At 39.1% G+C, this 20,851-nt stretch overlaps 1 protein-coding gene across 2 annotated transcripts in view; it reads left to right on the top strand.

Moving 5' to 3' along the window:
* The window catches only part of Cap-D2 (CAP-D2 condensin subunit), a 410,800-nt gene that overhangs the window by 212,524 nt on the left and 177,425 nt on the right, over window positions 1-20,851 (top strand). For both annotated transcript variants that reach the window (XM_067148430.2, XM_067148432.2), the window contains exon 8: window positions 2,726-2,896. In XM_067148430.2, the coding sequence (XP_067004531.2) occupies window positions 2,726-2,896 (171 nt within the window). The remainder of the gene's footprint in view (window positions 1-2,725; window positions 2,897-20,851) is intronic.

Here is a 20,851-nt window from a genome sequence, read left to right as displayed (position 1 = left end):
AGGTACTGATTGCATCAGGGAGTGGACTGTAGCAGACTGGGAAGATGACACCTGGTTGTATTGCTTGCCATACCCCCTTGAACGAAAATCCAGGACTTACTCCGTATTCAAAGTGGCATGTTTCTGACGACAGTGTAACGAGTCCGTAGTGTCTTTTTATTGATAAATAAATACTGAAACTCATAAAGCAGTGTACGTAAACAGGGGCAAAACGATAATAATGAGTAACCGTGCATATCAAGAACGAAAATATAATAATTTCAATAGCAGTCAAAATGACCACATCGGCGGTTCGATTCTGGCGGTTCTAGTGTTAAAGTATTACACTACGAATACATGTGGCAATAACATATGAAAGTTTCATTACCATCAGATAAGTAGTTTTGCATGTATATATTTTTAAGTGAGTGGTTCCTAGAGAAGAAGCCAAAAACCTGGACAAAATACACTACAACCACAAATAAAAAAAATAATGAACTTCAAAAACAATTTGTCTTATACGCTGTAATGCAGAATTCAACAAGGAAAATATTGTTATAATTATTTTTGAAATAGGCCTATCACTTGTCAGTAATTAAAGCCTAAACTCTAGTGTCCATAATAAAAAATCCCACAGTAGGGACATTATAAATGAAACCTTATACTGGAATGAACAAATAACTGATACTTGCAGGAAAGTATATGCTTCGCTTCACCCACTCAGAATTCACCAGTCACTTCTTCCACACAGTCTGAAAATAAGATTAATTCAAACACTTGTGTTACCCTTACTCAACTATTGAGATGTTGAATTAGTTGACGCTACTGAGGAACAAATGAAGAAATTGCAGGAAGCAATGCACTATTGCATCCGTTTTATTTTTGCATTAAAGTATACCACACTCACCCCTACTACGAGACACTCGGCCGGTTAAAGATAAAGCAAATGAGGTATTTACACATTGCTACACTCATCTTCCAACTTTTAAATGAAGCGATCCCTCAGTATCTTACCTCAGATCTCAGCTACCTCTCCTCCAATCATCAGCATTACGCTCGATCTAACTCCTCTCTTACCATACCCGTAAATTGTATATCAGTGTATAACCATTCATTCCAAGTGTCTTGTGCCAGGTTATGGAATTCTCTCCCGCTGAGTGTTAGGAAGTGCACAGCATTAGCCACTGTTAGAAGATCTTGCCAGGATTTCCTCTTAAATGTGTAGCCAGGTTGTATAAATGCATGGGTGAATGTGAAAATTAATGATGTAGTACTTAAGTATCTACATACATTCATAAGTAACTAAAGTGCACTGTCACATAGAGCATTAGTTTACTAACTCTAGAACTAATGGTGTATATTATAACTTACTTATTTGTTTTTAAATATTGTTAGAATCATTATTATCCATGGTCATATAGTTACACACAAAATGTTGTCAATATGTTATCATATCTTTTTTCTTTGCACATCAGATTGTAAAAGTTGCTCTCCCCCATTACAATCATCATCAATGTTGTCATATTATTTAGAAAAGACATTGTAACCTTTAACATAGAATGTGGTTAAGTGTAAGAGAGGGCCAAGAGCCTTGACTTCACCACTTATAAAGGCAAAAATAAATAAATAAATAAATAAATAAATAAATAAATAAATAACTGTTATGCTTCACAACACAAGGTGATATTGATTTTCTCAGTAACTTGTCTTCCTTTTGTATTAACGGTGCTGCTCTTCTCAGCAGGTATTCAACATTAATTGCTGACATTCATAGGAAATTCTTATAGAAGACATGGTCTCCTCTGTGTCATTTCTATAGCTAGTTATTCACAATTCCATATTGTTCACAACTTAAAATATTCATCCTCAGGCAACATTTCTCTTTTGCTGTTTCGTGTCGTTCCCTCGTTGCTGTAATAAAATTATCGATAAACAAGTTGCCTCGTCGTCTCATCATAAGACATGCTTGCCACCATCAACATTCACATCCATTAAAACAGCTGACTAAGAAAGTTGTATGCGCGAAAACTTGCGTCATTTAAGCAGTGTGGTGTAAAACCTCAGTGCAACATTTCTCTGGGTGCGCAAGATTTTGAGTTGCACAACAAGAAAAAAAGGCAAACTTGCCTGGTGTGTGAATACAGTGCATGCCATTTTTCTTGCGCAGCAGAAAAGTGGCACAAGTTTCGTTGCATCAGGGACAACTACCTTAATTTTGACTCTCTTTTTCTAAAAAGAGATACTTATTTCATAGATAGGATATGCATGGTACAAGGTGTTTCTGAGGACATTTGCATTGATCATGACAAAATATAGTAGTGAAAGATAATAACATGCAAAAAAAGAAGAAAAAGTACAGAAGGTTTAGAAATGTGGTGTTACAAAATAATAATGCAGAAGGTGAAATGGGGAAATTGGATCACAAATGAAGAGGAATCAAGCTGGTGAGAGGATAATGATTTGGCAATATTTGATCAGAGGCAGAGATAGATTGATTTTATACATTTTGAGACTCCAGGGGTTGTTTGGTTGGTTTTTGGAGGGAAATGCAGAGTGTGAATTCTAGGGTAAGGTGTAGACATAACTATGACAACAGATGACATAGGATGCAGTAGTTGAATCGGAATGAAGAGCTTAACAGAGGATTGGGTGGCATCGAGAACTGCCTCAAACCAGTCTATTGATTGGTGATCCAAAAGATATATATTTATTTTACATAATGGCATTGTATTTCCTTCTCGTGCAGGTTCTACAGATATGGCGGCGGCTGCTTGAAGAACAGGCCATTCCAATACGTAACCAAGGCAAAGTACTTAAGATAGCTGTAGGTCGCCTCAAGGATAAAAGCAGCAGTGTGAAGAAGTGTGCTATTCAACTTGTAGCAGCATTTCTCAAGCAGAATCCTTTTGCTGCTAAGGTAAATCATTTCCTTTGATGTAACTTTAATATGCTAATGCTGGAAAATCATCTTGTACTGGTTGATGATGAGGATTCTCGTAATCTAGTCGGTCACTTGTGGACGAGAATGAGCTGTTAAAGAACAAAGTCAGCATGTGTCATTTACTCAGGCTATAAATATTCTCTTTCAATGTGTATCTTTTTGTTTTGAGAGTAATATTTTATTCTTTATTATTTAAAATTCTTTGATTTCATATTTCATTTTTTCTCTGTTTGGAATGTAGTTTTATCCTCATTTCTGTCTGTCTCTGTCTGTAAACGTAATGTGAGTGTAAAACGTAACTTGTTGCTTCCATAAACTTATAAATTAATTTTATAACAGATTATTTATATTAGTATTGTTTGTTGGTGTTTAAAAATAGAGTCTGACAAACTGTTTATGTTGTTAGTTAAAAGTGTTGTGTACAGAGGGACTGCAGATGTTAGTGAACCATTTTTGTTACTCTTTAAAAGTGGAATCTGACAAACTGTTCATGTTTGATTACTGTTAGCTATTGTTATTAGTTCAGGTTGTAGGTGCTCTGTAGAGGCAATCCAATCTCTGTGAGTGGTGCCCCTACCTATGCGAGTCCCGGAGCACACTGACCCGACGTATAGTACCTGGTATGGGTCCCAGCTTGAGATTACGAGTAAAGACCTCAACTGCAGAGATGATGGAGAAGGTAGGCTCTAGTATGGCAGAGATGGTGGAGGTGGCGAACCATGATCTGTAGTGTCTGTCCGTCAATGGAGCAGCTACAGAAGGCGCCTGTTTTCCTTATTTGGACTGTCCTGAAGAATAGATGGCAGGAGCTCTAAAATAAAATGCCTTTTGGAGTGGCAATAATAGGCTGTGCTTGTGATAGTACAATGAAACCAGTTTCCTAAAAGTTTACAGTGTACCCAGCAGGTGACACATAGTTCTCAGAATTCTGTGGAATTGTGAGAAATGGGCAACTAGTAATTAACACCAAATGTGGGGATTATCAGTGTGACGACCCTGACGGGGAAAGCTGAAGAGTGCATTGATTTTATGGAGAAAGAAGATGTAACAATAATGGGAATTAGCAAATTAAAGTGGAACAAGAAAGGAAGAAAGAAAATGAGGAAGGAATACATACAATGATGGTTGTTGCATTAGTTAGGGTAACTATTCTTTTCATATGAATGAGGGTACTTGTAGACAAATGGAATTATACAGATGGGAGTGGGGAGCGTAAAGTGATATGGAATCTATGAATAATGCCAAGCAGGTTTATCTGATGCAGGATATAAAGCAAGGTAACTGACAGTCATGTAATCCTTGTGATACATAATTTTTATCCTAAAACTTCATATTAAACCCTTAAAGCCCTCACTCAGTATTGCCAATGATGCAGGAGGTGATGAATACCAATCCAGTGTTCTCCCGAGACATTTTCATCAGCTGGATGTGAGGAATGAGTAGCCAGGTGGGGAATACTATATTAAAAAAATGAATATGATAAAATTTAAATTTATTCCTCTCAGGGCATTAATGATAATATCAGGCAGGTAAACATTAACTGCAAAATTGAATAATTTTAGTTTTGTCATGAACAAGATATAACAGTATTTTGAACTTTTGGTGTTCTACTGCTCGTTCGTAATCATGTAACACCGGGGCTTGCCACTCGTTTGCTGTAGAGTCCCATGCTTGTTTGTGATGTCGTGCGGAATAGAGTACTCACATGTGATTCAACGCTACTCCAGGCACCGCTTGCGCACATCACTACGTGATACTCAAGCTAAACATTTAAACTCTGATCTAATTGATGCAATTATGCTGACAATAATGAAGACTTATCATTTAAATAAACAATTGTACAGTATTTAAATTTTAACCCTTAGACTGCTAAGCCTGAGATTTCTTGTATGGTAGTACGTTAAGTCCTTGCTGTGTCCGAGATATCTTGTCGGCAACTACAGCTCAATTTCTGAAAAGTAACTAATTGAACTAGTACTTCATCACTAGCCCCACAAAGTGGTCACAACCGTACTCACATTTAACACAGAAACTCTTTGGGGTAATATAATAAAAATCTTCTGGGCTATTATGCCGTGGTCCACTCCTCTCGCTTCTTCCAGACGTTACATGTTACAAATTTCATATTTGGTCCTCCGTATTGAAATGTACGTCAATTTAAGATATTATGTGGTTATTATGTGGTTAAGGCCAAGTTTGTCTAAATTATAAAATCATTTTTTTAAATCACTGGTGTAGTATCATACCAACTTCGAATATTTTTTCTTCACAAACATTTTAAATGAAGTTTTAATTGTAAATTATTATTTAAGAACTCATAACAATTTCTCACATTGTATAATTTCACTCTAATCTTATATTCTTATTTTATATTTTTTACCATGACAATCAGGATCCTGATTTTTATCTTTAAGTATGAGTGTAAAAAGGCTGATGATGCCCTTTTAAAGGGCGAAACATGTCCCTTCAAATTTTAATTTAATAGGATGTAAGTCCTAATTTTGTAAATTCTGTTGTATTGAATAGGTTGATCCAATAAATTTTAGTAATGTCTTAAATTGTCTTCCAGACGTTTCGACTACTGCTGCAGTAGTCATCTTCTGTGGCGTCGTGTAGATACGCTCTCCTGTATCCCGCTGGCGACTGCGAAAGTTGTTTGGGAAGCAGCTGTATTATAATATGTAAATGTGCGGCCTCCAGTTGGTTCGCGCCGTGCAATCGGACATCTGATTGACTATCTGAAAGCACGACCTCCGATTGGGTCACGCCGAGCAGCCTGACGTTTGGTTGGGTCTCTGAGCACACGACCTCTGATTGGTTCGCGCCGTGCAGTATGTCACCAGGTTGAATATATGAGGGCATGAATTCTGACTGGGTCGCTCCGAGTAGTCTGTCATCTGATTGGATCTCGGAGTGCATGACCTCCGATTGGGTTGTGCTGAGCAATGGATCCTCTGGTTGGTGGACTGTAATGTCCCTGATCTTAGTAAACTTCGGCCGTACGTTATATAAAGAGGTGTACCAGGCCTTGCTGATTTTCAGTCCTTCCTCCTTTCTATTAAAGTTATCTGGATGTTTATGTATTTCGATTGCTTCCCTGTAGAGACGGGCGTGAAAGTGGGATGTTGTGGCCAGCATGTCAGTATCCTCGTAACAGATCTCATGCTTTCCGACAAGCAGTGCATGCTCCGCTACTGCTGATTTGTCGTATTGCCCCAAGCGACAGTTCCTTTTGCGCTCCGTCAGGCGAGTATTGACACTTCTGCCAGTCGTGCCAATATAAACAGCTCCACAGCTGCACGGTATCCTATAGACCCCAGTAGATGTTAGAGGGTCACGTGGATCTTAGGCAGAACGTAACGTTTCGTAGCTGTCGGGTCGGCTGAGAAATGGTTTTAACATCGTGATGTTCAAGGAGCCTTCCAATACGATCCATGACGTCCCGTATATACGGCAAATAAGCGATACCTTTCTTCCTGGGTTCTTCTCACTTATTATTCGCTGACTGTCTTCTGGGGTGGAGTGCTCTCCTGATCTCTTGTACCGTGTAGCCGTTGGTTTGTAAGGCTAGATCAAGATGCCGTAGTTTCTTCTCGATGTACTCTGGTTCACAGACACGAAGGGCGCGATCCACCAAGGTCGTCATCATGGCGCGCTTCTGGCCAGGATGGTGATTGGAATTTTTGTTTAAGTATCAGTTGGTGTGTGTTGGTTTTCGGTATACTTGATGCCCTAGGGATCCATCATTCTTCCTCTTTACCAGCATGTCCAGGAAAGCTAATTCTCCATCCTTTTCCTTCTCCACAGTGAATTGTATACGAGGATGGATACTGTTCAGATGTATAAGAAAACCGTCAAGTGCCTCCTCTCCATGTCCCCATATCACAAAATTGTCATCCACATAGCGGAACCAACAGCTGGGTTTATTTACAGCAGTCTGCAGGGCTTCCTCTTCAAAGAACTACATATAAAAATTAGCAATAACAGGGCTAAGTGGGCTTCCCATGGCAACACCGTCTGTCTGTTCAGAAAATTAATGTTTCCATTGGAAAAATGCTGATTTTCAGTCCTTCCTCCTTTCTATTAAAGTTATCCAGATGTTTATGTATTTCGATTGCTTCCCTGTAGAGACGGGTGTGAAAGTGGGATGTTGTGGCCAGCATGTCAGTATCCTCGTTACAGATCTCATGCTTTCCGTCAAGCAGTGCATGCTCCGCTACTGCTGATTTGTCGTATTGCGCCAAGCGACAGTTCCTTTTGTGCTCCGTCAGGCGAGTATTGACACTTCTGCCAGTCGTGCCAATATAAACAGCTCCACATCTGCACGGTATCCTATAGACCCCAGTAGATGTTAGAGGGTCACGTGGAACCATGTGACCTTGCCGCGGTGGGAGGCTTGCGTGTCCCAATGATGCAGATAGCCGAGCCGCAGGTACAACCATATCGGATGGGTATCTGTTGAGGGACCAGATTAATGAATGGTTCATCGAAAGGGGGGTAGCAGCCTTTCGGTAGTTGCAAAGGCGGCAGTAGCCTATAGATGATTGACTGATACGGCCTTGTAATAATACTCAAAATGGCTTAGCTGTGTAGATACTGCTACACAGCTGAAAGCAACGGGAAACTACAGCCGTAACTACCTCCCGAGGACATGCAGCTCTCTCTGTATGAATGGTGTACTGATGATGGCTTCCTCCCGGGTAAAATATTCCGGAGGTAAACTAGTCCCCCATTCGGATCTCCGGGTGAGGACTACACGAGAGGGTGCGATCATCAGGAAGATGGATACTGACATTCTGCGAGTCGGAGCGTAGAATGTTAGAAGTTTGAATTGTTGTGGTAGGTTAGACAATCTGAAAAGAGAGATGGATAGGCTAAAGTTAGATGTAGTTGGTATAAGTGAAGTACGTTGGCAGGAAGAACAAGATTTTTGGTCAGGCGACTACCGAATTATCAACACAAAATCAAACAGGGGAAATGCAGGAGTTGGTTTAATAAAGAATAAGAAAATAGGACAGAGGGTAAGCTACTACGACCAGCATAGTGAAAGAATTATTGTCATCAAGATAGACACCAAACCAATGCCCACCACAATAGTGCAGGTTTATATGCCTACTAGTTCAGCGGATGATGAAATAGAAAGAATATATGTGGAGATAGAAGATTTAATACAATATGTAAAAGGTGACGAGAATCTAATTGTGGGAGATAGAAGAGTTAATACAATATGTAAAAGGTGACGAGAATCTAATTGTGATGGGAGACTAGAATGCAGTGGTAGGCCAAGGAAGAGAAGGTAGTACAAGAGGAAAATTTGGATTGGGACAAAGGAACGAAAGAGGAAGTCAGCTGGTTGAATTCTGCACTGATCATAATTTAGTCCTTGCCAATACTTGGTTCAAACACCACAAACGACGGCTGTATACGTGGACGAGACCTGGAGACACTGGAAGGTATCAAATAGACTTCATTATGATTAGGGAGAGATTCAGAAACCAGGTGTTGGATTGCAAAACTTTCCCAGGAGCAGACGTGGACTCTGACGACAACTTGTTGGTCATGAAATGCCATCTGAAGTTGAAGAAATTGAAGAAAGGAAAGAATGCAAAAAGATGGGATCTAGACAAGTTGAAAGAAAATAGTGTGAGGGATTGTTTCAAGGAACGTGTTGCACAAGGACTAAATGAAAAGGCTGAAGGAAACACTGTAGAGGAAGAGTGGAGAGTCATGAAAAATGAAGTCAGTAGGGCTGCTGAAGAAATGTTAGGAAGGAAGAAAAGATCAACTGTCAGTGGATAACTGAGGAGATAATAGACCTGATTGATGAACGACGAAAATACAAGAATGCTAGAAATGAAGAGGGCAGAAAAGAATACAGGCGATTGAAGAATCAAGTGGATAGAAAGTGCAAGGTAACTAAGGAAGAATGGCTGAAGGAGAAGTGCAAGGATGTCGATGGGTGTATGGTCCTGGGAAAGGAAAATCAAGGAGACCTTTGGAGAAAGGAAATCTAGGTTTATGAATATTAAGAGCTCAGATGGAAAGCCACTTTTAGGGAAAGAAGACGAAGCAGAAAGATGGCAGGAGCATATCCAACAGTTGTATCAAGGTAAAGATGTAGATAATTTGGTTCTGGAACATGAAGAGGCTGTTGATGCTGATGAAATGGGAGACCCAATTTTGAGGTCAGAGTTTGACAGAACTGTGAGTGACCTAAATAGGAACAAGGCACCTGGAATTGATGACATTACCTCTGAATTACTGACTGCCTTAGGAGAAACCAGCATGGCAAGGTTATTTCATTGAGTGTGCAAGATGTATGAGACAGGAGAAGTCCCATCCGATTTTCGGAAGAATGTTGTTATACCTATTCCCAAGAAAGCCGGTGCTGACAGGTGTGAAAACTACCACACCATTAGTTTAGTATCTCATGCCTGCAAAATTTTAACACGTATTATTTACAGAAGAATGAAACAAGTTGGAGCTGAGTTGGGAGAAGATCAATTTGGCTTCAGAAGATATGTAGGAACACGTGAAGCAATCTTGACTTTACGTCTGATCTTAGAGGATCGAATCAAGAAGGAAGCCCACGTACATGGCATTCATAGATCTAGAAAAGGCATTCGATAATGTTGATTGGACCAAGCTATTTATGATTTTGAAGATGATAGGGATCAGATACCGAGAACGAAGAATTATCTACAATCTGTATAAAAATCAGTCTGCAGTGGTAAGAATCGAGGGCTTAGAAAAGGAAGCAGCAATCCAGAAAGGAATGAGGCAAGGCTGCAGTTTGTCCCCTCTCCTTTTCAATGTTTACATAGAACAGGCAGTAAAGGAAATCAAAGAGAAATTTGGAAAGGGAATCACAGTCCAAGGAGAGGAAATCAAAACCTTGAGATTTGCCGATGATATTGTTATTTTAACTGAGACAGCAGAAGATCTCGAGAAGTTGCTGAATGATAAGGATGAAGTCTTGGGTAAGGAGTACCAGATGAAAATAAATAAGTCCAAAACAAAAGTAATGGGGTGCAGTTGAATGAAGGCAGGTGATGTAGGAAACATTAGATTAGGAAATGAAGTCTTAAAGGAAGTAGATGAATATTGTTACTTGGGTAGTAAAATAACTAACGATGGCAGAAGTAAGGAGGACATAAAATGCAGACTAGCACAAGCAAGGAAGAGCTTTCTTAAGAAAAGAAATTTGCTCACTTCAAAGATTGATATCGGAATCAGAAAGATGTTTTTGAAGACTTTCGTGTGGAGCGTGGCATTGTATGGAAGTGAAACATGGACGGTAACTAGCTCAGAAAGAAAGAGAATAGAAGCTTTTGAAATCTGGTGTTACAGAAGAATGTTGAAGGTGAGATGGATAGATCGAATCACGAATGAAGAGATACTGAATCGAATTGGTGAGAGGAGATTGATTTGGCTAAATTTGACGAGAAGAAGAGATAGATTAAGACACCCAGGACTTGTTCAGTTGGTTTTTGAAGCAAGTGTAGGTGGTAAGAACGGTAGGGGTAGACCAAGGTATGAATATGACAAGCAGATTAGAGCAGATGTAGGATGCAATACTGACGTAGAAATGAAAAGGTTAGCACAGGATAGGGTGACATGGGAGCTGCATCAAACCGGTCTATGGACTGATGACTCAAACAACAACAATGGAAAAATGTCGTCGTAAGTACATGTTCAAATAAAACTATTGTCTCCTCTGAAAAGAGATGTTGAATATGTTCAAGAGTATCCTTGATTGGTACCATAGTTAACAGCGAACGACGTCAAAACTAACGAGTATATCCCCCGGTTGTACTCGCAAGTGTCGCAATCTGTTTATGAAATGGGCCGAGTCTGTGATGTGTGAGTCCTTAGTCCTTAAGTAAGGTTACAGTAAATTGCTTAAATATTTTGCGACTTCATAAGTAGGAGAGCCAATGGTACTAACGATGGGACGAAGAGGAACGTCTGACTTATGGATCTTAGGAAGACCATATAGTCTTGGACATAAGGCTTCTGATTTCTTCAGCTTCTTTTGTTCTTCTGCTGAAATAGAAGATTTCTTAATCAGAGTATTGGTCTTGCGCAGGATGCTCATAGTCGGATCGCGGGGAAGTTTCTTGTAGATCGACGGATCTAGAAGTTCATTGATCTTAAGTTCATAATCCACGGTGTTCAAGATAACAGTAGCATTACCTTTGTCAGCTGCTAATATGATAATACTTTCGTCGGCTTTTAAATTCTTTAGCGCAAGGCCCCCCTCCTTGCTAAGATTACTTTTTGGTAACTTGGCCTTGCAGAGTATCTTGGAACAGTCGTGACGTATTTCCTCGGAAACCGCTGCTGGTAACTGATGTATTCCTGATTCTATGTTGGAAGCGATATCTTCTATTGGGATGGCCGCCGGTGTGACAGCAAAATTGCCTCCTTTTGCAAGAACAGTAGTTTCATCTTCTGTTAAACAATGGTTAGATAAATTAACGACTGTCCAGGCAGGATCCACTCTGTCAATCGGATTCCTCGTCCTCATATTGCCACTTACACGTTCGTACTTTTTCTTCCCGCAGCGTATCCTTCTTCTCCTGATTTTCCATGGTGTTGTAAGTAATCCTGTCAGTTCGGTCCCAGTCACTCCAGTGCATCGAGTTGCCCGTCGTCATATGTAGTGATAAAAGCCGTTCATTATTAAGGGCCAGTTCTTTACGAGTAAAATGAACACATTCCCTAAGAAGAGCTTGTTCCGTCCTGTTATAAATTCTGTGTGCTGAAGGGGTTGAAAAAAGTCTCTTCTGTCGTAGAAATTGTGGAATAACACAGGTGTCGCGTCAGCGGAGTAAGAATGTAAGAGAGCACAGTAGATGAGATTTCTTCTTGTGAAGCGTTTCAAATTGACGAATTAAACGATAAATATCCTCCCCGTAGAGGTGGGTCATTAAAGTATGAAGGCTTTCACGGCCGGTGTCAATATAATAAAAATCTTCCGGGCTATTATGCCGTGATCCAGCTGTACAGCTGCTTTCCAAGCAACTTTTGCAGTCGCCAGCGGGATACAGGAGAGTGTATCTACACGACGCCACAGAAGATGACTACCGCAGCAGTAATCGAAGTGTCTGGAAGAAGCGAGAGGAGTAGACCACGGCATAATAGCCCGGAAGATTTTTATTATATTGACATCGGCCGTGAAACTTACACAAATTCATTATTATTATTATTATTATTATTATTATTATTATTATTATTATTATGAACATGAATTTTAAGCAGCCGTGGCACCCAAGAGGGATCTACGGGCTTCTGGACTCCCCAATACATTTACCTGGTTAACACAATACTACGGGATAAAATTTAAAATAACTGATTGGACACCAGTGTATTTGGTAATACAGAACACAAATGTAGCATGATACTAATATGTCTACCAGGGTGGGCAATAGGTTGATGATATCCTGACTTTCTTATCTAACCTCAATGACTCACAAAGAATTAAAATATCCAGGATTTGGAAGATAGTGGGTTCGAACCCCACTGTTGGCAGCCCTGAAGATTGTTTTCCATGGTTTTCCATTTTCACACCAGGCAAATGCTGGGGCTGTACCTTAATGGATGCCATGGCTGCTTCCTTCCCTCTCCTAGCCCTTTCCTGTCCCATCGTCGCCATAAGACCTATCGTAATTCTAAATTCCCATGGAGGGAATTAGATATTTTTCCACCAATAGAGCATATCAAAAATCAGATCAAAAATTAGATGTATGGCTTTTCAGGCGTTTGCTCTATTGCGACGTAAAACAAATTGAAAGAAAAATAATTAAAATAGTAGTTATACCCTCCACATCAAACACATAAATATGTATGGAACATGCCAACAGTATCCACCTTCATAACATAAAACATCATTTTAAATGCCCACTTCTCCCTCACTGTACAAAATAATTGCTGAATTTAAACAAAATAATCACTAAAATTAAACAAGCTGGTGCGACGACCTTGCTAGGAGAGTATCACATTCTGATTTTCTCTGTCTCTTGCTTTTTACAGAACATGCACCAAATTACACTCTATACATGTTTTATACAATAAGGACCTTCTTCTTAGCACTAATATGTATACAGTCTGTAGTGAGAAATGCTGCATCACTAACCGCCGCGACATAATGCCACTATGCTAACTATTCTGCCAAGTAGCTGGATGTATACTCTCAGGAAACATATTGTAATTTCGTAATTAATTTGTATTGCTGAAAACACGAAGTCTGGATAAGAAAGGAACTACTTGTTTCAGAGTACATGAACATGATAAATGACACCAGTCAATTGAGTCAATTTTCACCATATGCTTTATACGTGATTTTGTTTATAGCTACTTTGAGGATTAGAAAATAACATATAACATATAAAGTGTTAAAAGTGCTCAGTTGACAACTTACCGTGTCTTTATCAGAAGCAAGAGATCGTTATCTTCTTCATTTCCAATTTCCAGCTTCCCGGGTCGGGTTGTGAATCAAGGACCTCCATCGTTGCCTGTCTCTTCACCACTCTTTTCCCTTTTTAAGTACATCTTCTGATTTTCCTTCCCTCTTCTCTACGCACTCCCACACTGAATCTGCCCACCTTTTTCGTGGTCCTCCTCATGGTCTCTTTCCTTTTAACTTCTCTGAAATAGCTTTTATTTGGCACTCTCTCTTCTCCCATTCTCATCATATGCCCATATCATTTTAGCTTTGTTGTTTCTATCCTGTCTTGAAGTTTCAAGATTCCTGTCCCTTTTCTTATCTCTTCTTTTCTAATTCTAACCTTTCTGGTCTTGCCCTCGATACCTCTCAGCATACCTGCCAACCCTTCTGATTTATCTGGGAACTTTCTGTTTTTTAACTCGTCTTTCGATTTTCCAATTAATTTTTACTTCTTCATATTTTTGGCCAATATAACCTCGAGTACGGTCAATACTCTTCCCATAGCATAAATTATTGTGTGCTTGTGTAATTTATGCAACCTCATTTTCAAGTGAATTTATTTGGCAAGTGTAACCTTCGTCGCCTTCGTATATCGTGTTTGCCACTCGCTACAGTATCGTGTCTGTTTTACGGCTGGGAATTCAGGACGGCAATCATGCTACAAGCGAAAGAGGGTAGTGTGCGGAAGGGACGTAGTGTACTTAATCGGGACGAAAGATTGGGTTTCTTGTTCACGCGCTGTTAACATAGTTTCTGTGCGTATTTTCATTGGAGTTGTAGGCCACGTTATTTTTCTTGCATTTCTGTGTTTTTAGTCCTGTCAAAGTCATATGTTAATAATGTATAAGACATACTGATCTATTTTGTATGTGGTACTTTCGCATATTTCAGTGCATTTGTGTTCTTTTTTAGTTCATAATTTGAATGAGTCAAATGTATTTCAGAGAGCTGTGTTGGTGACAGTTTCTGGTATTTTTTTATGGCCACAAAGCATAACAGACGTTATCTCCAAGTGTTGAGAAATACCTATAAAATTGAATTTCCGTTCATGTTACAGTGTAATAAAGGAAACTATTATGCCTTTTGTTCCGTGTTTGTTACATTTTCTTGTAACCATTTTTATGTTTTTTCTTTGTTTAAGATTTTAAATTTAATGGTCAATTCGCCTTGTAACTGTAGGCCTTCTTTCATCGAGACTGTGGCGCAATATACGCGATAAAATCCAAGAATTAAAAAGTCTTCCTATTTTTTATTTCTAGAAGTTGGCAGGTATACATACATACGTACATACATTATCGTTATAGACTGTTATGCCTTTCAGCGTTCAGTCTGCAAGCCTCTGAGAATTTACTAAATGTCGCCACAATCCTCGATTTGCAAATAGTGTTGTGGCCTCATTTAGTTCCATACCCCTTAAATCGTTAGAAACCGAGTCTAACCATCGTCATCTTGGTCTACCTCTACTTCTCTTACCCTCAATAGCAGAGTCCATTATTCTCCTAGGTAACCTATCCTCCTTTTCAATACAAAATGAAAATTACATAGGGACTAGTTTCGACCTAGTAATAGGTCATCATCAGCCTGAAGTAAATTAAAGCGTAAATATCGAAGAAAACATAAACAATGTAAACACAAGTACAGTCTTTTTAAAGGTCCATACCATGTGGGAAATTGAGTAGAGATATATTAAAAATAATAACTCTTCCAATTGACGAAGCACTGAGCGGAAGTTATGTAAAGTTCGGTGCGCCGTATATTATAAAAGACCACTGTGCACTAAATGATGTAATAAAGAAGAATAGTAGGTTGAATGCTGGCTTCTTCTTAGCTGTTGTATATTCGAAGAAGATTACGTCGTATTTTATAAGGTATTGATAGACGTCAAAATACATGGATGTTGGAAAGGCTCTTCAGTTTTTTGGAACAAGGCAATAGTTGCGCGTGGAGGCTTAGGAAACCAGAGAAGCGCTATATTATGTTAAAAAATAGAGATCCTTAAAAAAGTCCCGTGCGTCGTATAAATTGTGGAAATGGAAATCGAAAAACCTTGGTTCTTAAGCGATAATGTTGTTCATTCAGAGATCAATTGAAAATAAAGAATCGTAACATTGTCTTCTCAAGATGTTTATAAACTAGAATTAATAGACGATGCGAAGTATACTAGGAGAAAGCTCTTCTGCTTCTGGAATCTTGAAGGACGATGGATGTTTCACGAGGTGGAATAACATATATGGAGTTAAATAAAGGTGGATATAAATTCGCAGTTCAATGCGGACCATAAATTTGATTCTGAATAAAAGACAGTAAGAATTTGTTTTTAAATATGTCAAAAGGAAAATTTAAGCGTGATGTGATGAGCTGAAGAGAGAAACGGAGGTAGGAAAGGATCAAAGGAAATTTTGAGGAGGTGAGGGAAGAAAAATGAAGGTAGGAGAAGAATAGATATAATTTTTTTTAGCTGAAGAGAGAAACGGAGGTAGGTAAGGATCAAAGGAAAATTTTTGAGGAGGTGAAGGAAGGAAAATAAAGGTATGAGAATTTTTTTTTTTTTAAGGTGGGGCTGAGGGATGTGGGAATATGGAAGAATGATTAAGAAAAGTACTAAAAATAGAATGAACAATCGGACCTTTAATATTAGATTTTGATTGTCTGAAAAGTTGAATTAGCAGGTCAAAAAGAATGTTTGATTTTTCGGAAATGTCATTGAGATTGAAATTGGGATTGAAATATTGGTCTAAATTTATAAAGCAATTCTCTGTTATGTTAAGGAGGGGTCCTTTATTCATAATTTTGAGAATTGTCATATCTTGTTTAATGTCAGTAAATTTATGATTATAATCATTCATGTGTTGACCAACTGCAGAAAATTTATTGTGTTTTTGGGCATTGACATGTTCAAGGTATCGTATTTTAAAGCTTCTTCCTGTTTGTCCGATATAAGAAGAATTGCAGCTGTTGCATTTGAACCTATATACACCAGATTTTGAAAAAGGATCAGTTCTATTAATAGATGATGAGTTGTGTAAGACATTAGCGTTATTATTGTTGGTTCTGAAGGAGATTTTAACATCATGTTTTTTAAAAACGTTAGTGACCTTGTAAATATCTTTATTGAACGTGAAGGTAGAAAATGAAGAAATTTTTGGTTTTTCTTTTTTCAGAGTGGTTATAGGACGATGTTTGTATTTATTGATAATACTTTCAATGAAAGAACTATTGTAACCATTGAGTTTAGCGATCATACGGATATTGTTCAATTCTTTTTTAAGATCACATTCAGACATCTTGAGAAGACAATGTTACGATTCTTTATTTTCAATTGATCTCTGAATGAACAACATTATCGCTTAAGAACCAAGGTTTTTCGATTTCCATTTCCACAATTTATACGACGCACGGGACTTTTTTAAGGATCTCTATTTTTTAACATAATATAGCGCTTCTCTGGTTTCCTAAGCCTCCACGCGCAACTATTGCCTTGTTCCAAAAAACTGAAGAGCCTTTCCAACATCCATGTATTTTGACGTCTATCAATACCTTATAAAATACGACGTAATCTTCTTCGAATATACAACAGCTAAGAAGAAGCCAGCATTCAACCTACTATTCTTCTTTATTACATCATTTAGTGCACAGTGGTCTTTTATAATATACGGCGCACCGAACTTTACATAACTTCCGCTCAGTGCTTCGTCAATTGGAAGAGTTATTATTTTTAATATATCTCTACTCAATTTCCCACATGGTATGTACCTTTAAAAAGACTGTACTTGTGTTTACATTGTTTATGTTTTCTTCGATATTTACGCTTTAATTTACTTCAGGCTGATGATGACCTATTACTAGGTCGAAACTAGTCCCTATGTAATTTTCATTTTGTATTGAAAAGGTGGACCAATAATAATATATTATTTTACTCTATTGTAATCACAGTTCAATACGGATCTATCATTATGAAACTTTATTTCTTTTAACCTATCCTCCTCCATTCGCCTCACATGACCCCACCACCGAAGCCGCTTTATACGTACAGCTTCATCCATCGAGTTCATTCCTAAATTAGCCTTTATCTCCTCATTCTGAGTACCCTCCTGCCATTGTTCCCACCTGTTTGTACCAGCAATCATTTTTGCTACTTTCATGTCTGTTACTTCTAACTTATGAATAAGATATGCTGAGTCCACCCAGCTTTCACTCCCGTAAAGCGAAGTTGGTCTGAAAAGAGACCGATGTAAAGATAGTTTTGTCTGGGAGCTGACTTCCTTCTTACAGAATACTGCTGATCGCAACTGCGAGCTCACTGCATTAGCTTTACAACACATTGATTCAATCTCACTTACTATATTACCATCCTGGGAGAACACACAACGTAAATACTTGAAATTATCAACCTGTTCTAGCTTTGTATCACCAATCTGACATTCAATTCTGTTGAATTTCTTTCCTACTGACATAAATTTAGTCTTTGAGAGGTTAATTTTCATACTATACTCATTACACCTATTTTCAAGTTCCAAGCTTTCGGCACAATCTGCCATTAAGACCAAGTCGTCAGCATAGGCCAGACTGCTTACTACATTTCCACCTAACTGAATCCCTCCCTGCCATTTTATACTTTTCAGCAGATGATCCATGTAGACTGTGAACAGCAAAGGTGAAAAATTACAGCCTTGTCTAACCCCTGTAAGTACCCTGAACCAAGAACTCATTCTACCATAAATTCTCACTGAAGCCCTATTGTCAACATAAATGCCTTTGATTGATTTTAATAATCTACCTTTAATTCCATAGTCCCCCAGTATAGTGAACATCTTTTCCCTCGGTATCCTGTCGTATGCTTTCTCTAGATCCACGAAACATAAACACAACTGCCTATTCCTCTTGTAGCATTTTTCAATTACCTGGCGCATACTGAAAATCTGATCCTGACAGCCTCTCTGTGGTCTGAAACCACACTGGTTTTCATCCAACTTCCTCTCAACGATTGATCGCACCCTCCCTTCCAAGATGCCAGTGAATACTTTGCCTGGTACACTAATCAATGAGATACCTCGATAGTTGTTGCAATCCTTCCTGTTCCCTTGCTTATAGATAGGTGCAATTACTGCTTTTGTCCAATCTGAAGGTACCTTACCAACACTCCATGCTAATTTTACTACTCTATGAAGCCATTTCATCCCTGCCTTCCCACTATACTTCACCATTTCAGGTCCAATTTCATCTATTCCTGCTGCCTTATGACAATGGAGTTTTTTTTACCATCCTTTCCACTTCCTCAAGCATAATTTCACCATCATCATTTTCCTCCTCCCCATGAGCTTGGCTGTTTCCAACACCACCAGGATGATTTCCTTTTACATTGAGAAGATGTTCAAAATATTCCCTTCACCTCTTCAGTGATTCCCTGGGATCTATTACGAGTTCACCGGAATTACTCAAAACACTGTTCATTTCCTTTTTCCCTCCCTTCCTAAGATTCTTTAATACTGTCCAGAAAGGTTTCCTTGCTGCTTGACCTAGCCTTTCCAGGTTATTACCAAAATCTTCCCATGACTTCTTTTTGGATTCAACAACTATTTGTTTCGCTCTGTTTCTTTCATCTACGTACATCTGCCTCGGCCCTTGTTTGGAGCCATTTCTGATAAGCCTTCCTTTTACATTTACAGGCTGCTCTCACTTCATCATTCCACCAAGATATTTGCCTTTTCCCATCTTTACACACAGTTGTTCCTAGGCATTTCCTTGCTGTTTCTACTACAGCATCCCTGTATGCCATCCATTCACTTTCTATATCATGAATCAGCTTACTGTCTACTGTTCGAAACTTCTCACTAATCATATCCATGTACTTCTGTCTAATTTCCTCGTCCTGGAGATTTTCTACCCTTAGTCGTTTGCAGACAGATTTCACTTTCTCTACCCTAGGCCTAGAGATACTTAGTTCTCTACAGATCAGATAGTGGTCTGTATCATCCAAAACTCCCCGGAAAACTCGTACATTCCTAACAGATTTCCTGAATTCAAAGTCTGTTAAGATATAGTCTATTATGGATCTGGTACCCCTAGCCTCCCATGTGTAGCGGTGAATAGCCTTATGCTTGAAGAATGTATTCGTAACAGCTAAACCCATACTAGCACAGAAGTCCAGCAAAGGCTTCCCATTCCCATTAGCTTCCATATCTTCTCCACATTTACCAATCACCCTTTCGTATCCTTCAGTTCTATTCCCAACTCTCGCATTGAAATCGCCCATTAGCACTATTCTATCCTTGCTGTTGACCCTGACCACGATGTCACTCAATGCTTCATAAAACTTGTCAACTTCATCCTCATCTGCACCCTCACATGGTGAATACACGGACACAATTCTTGTCCTAATTCCTCCCACTGACAAATCTACCCACATCATTCGCTAATTTATGTGCCTAACGGAAACTATGTTGCGTGCAATGGTATTCCTGATAAAGAGCCCTACCCCAGACTCTGCCCTTCTCTTTCTAACACCTGTCAAGTACACTTTATAATCTCCTGTCTCTTCCTCATTATCTCCCCTTACCCGAATATCACTTACTCCTAGCACATCCAGATGCATCCTCTTTGCTGACTCAGCCAGTTCTACCTTCTTTCTTCCATAAGCCCCATTAATATTGATAGCTCCCCATCGAATTTCATTTCGTTCGCCAAATTGTTTCCAAGGAGTCCCTCGCTTGTCAAATGGGAGTGGGACTCCGTTACTCCCATAGGTCTGAGGCTTACTTAAAATGTTCTGAGCTCGGTAAATTCATGAAGCAGGATGCTACCCTACTTGCACATAGTCCAAGTGAGGATCTCTCCTCTAACAGGTTATGGACCACCGGTGAATTGTATAGTCCTAGCCGCCTGAGCACAAGGAGGGCCACGACTCAGAATATGTCAGAGATGCCCACTCCCATTCCATAGCAACTGGTATCCCGACTCTCAGGACCACTTACTAGGCCACTCAGCCGTTGCCCATGGTTCACGAACTAGGACGTGACTACAGTAACCCACAAACATGTGGCAGGTATGTCTTAGGAATTTCATCTCCGCTGCCTGTATTCTACTCTCCTTTGGTTCTAGTCCACGATCCAGCTGCATAGGTTAGTATGGGTTCATTATAGGTTGAATATAATACTTTCTTACATTTCTTCAGGACATCATGGTTCCACAAAATACCCGTTACACTCTGGTAGAAACTGTTTGCATGTATTCTTTCCCCAATTTCCTCAGTTATCTTTCCATCTTCTGTGATCACACTTCCCACATACTTGAAACTTTTAACCACTTCTGGAATTTTACCATTAAGCTTTATTTTTCCTTTTCTTCCTTCCTTCCTTCCTTCCTTCCTTCCTTCCTTCCTTCCTTCCCCTTGTCATCACTATTGCTTTACTTTTCTCTGTGCTTACTTTCATTCCATATTTTTCTCTCTGATTCCATACATCTACTTGTTTTTGCACTTCGGT

The sequence above is a fragment of the Anabrus simplex genome, chromosome 5, assembly GCF_040414725.1.
Source record: "Anabrus simplex isolate iqAnaSimp1 chromosome 5, ASM4041472v1, whole genome shotgun sequence".
Classification (NCBI taxonomy): Eukaryota; Metazoa; Arthropoda; class Insecta; order Orthoptera; family Tettigoniidae; genus Anabrus; species Anabrus simplex.
This window is presented reverse-complemented; position numbering and strand designations above follow the sequence as displayed.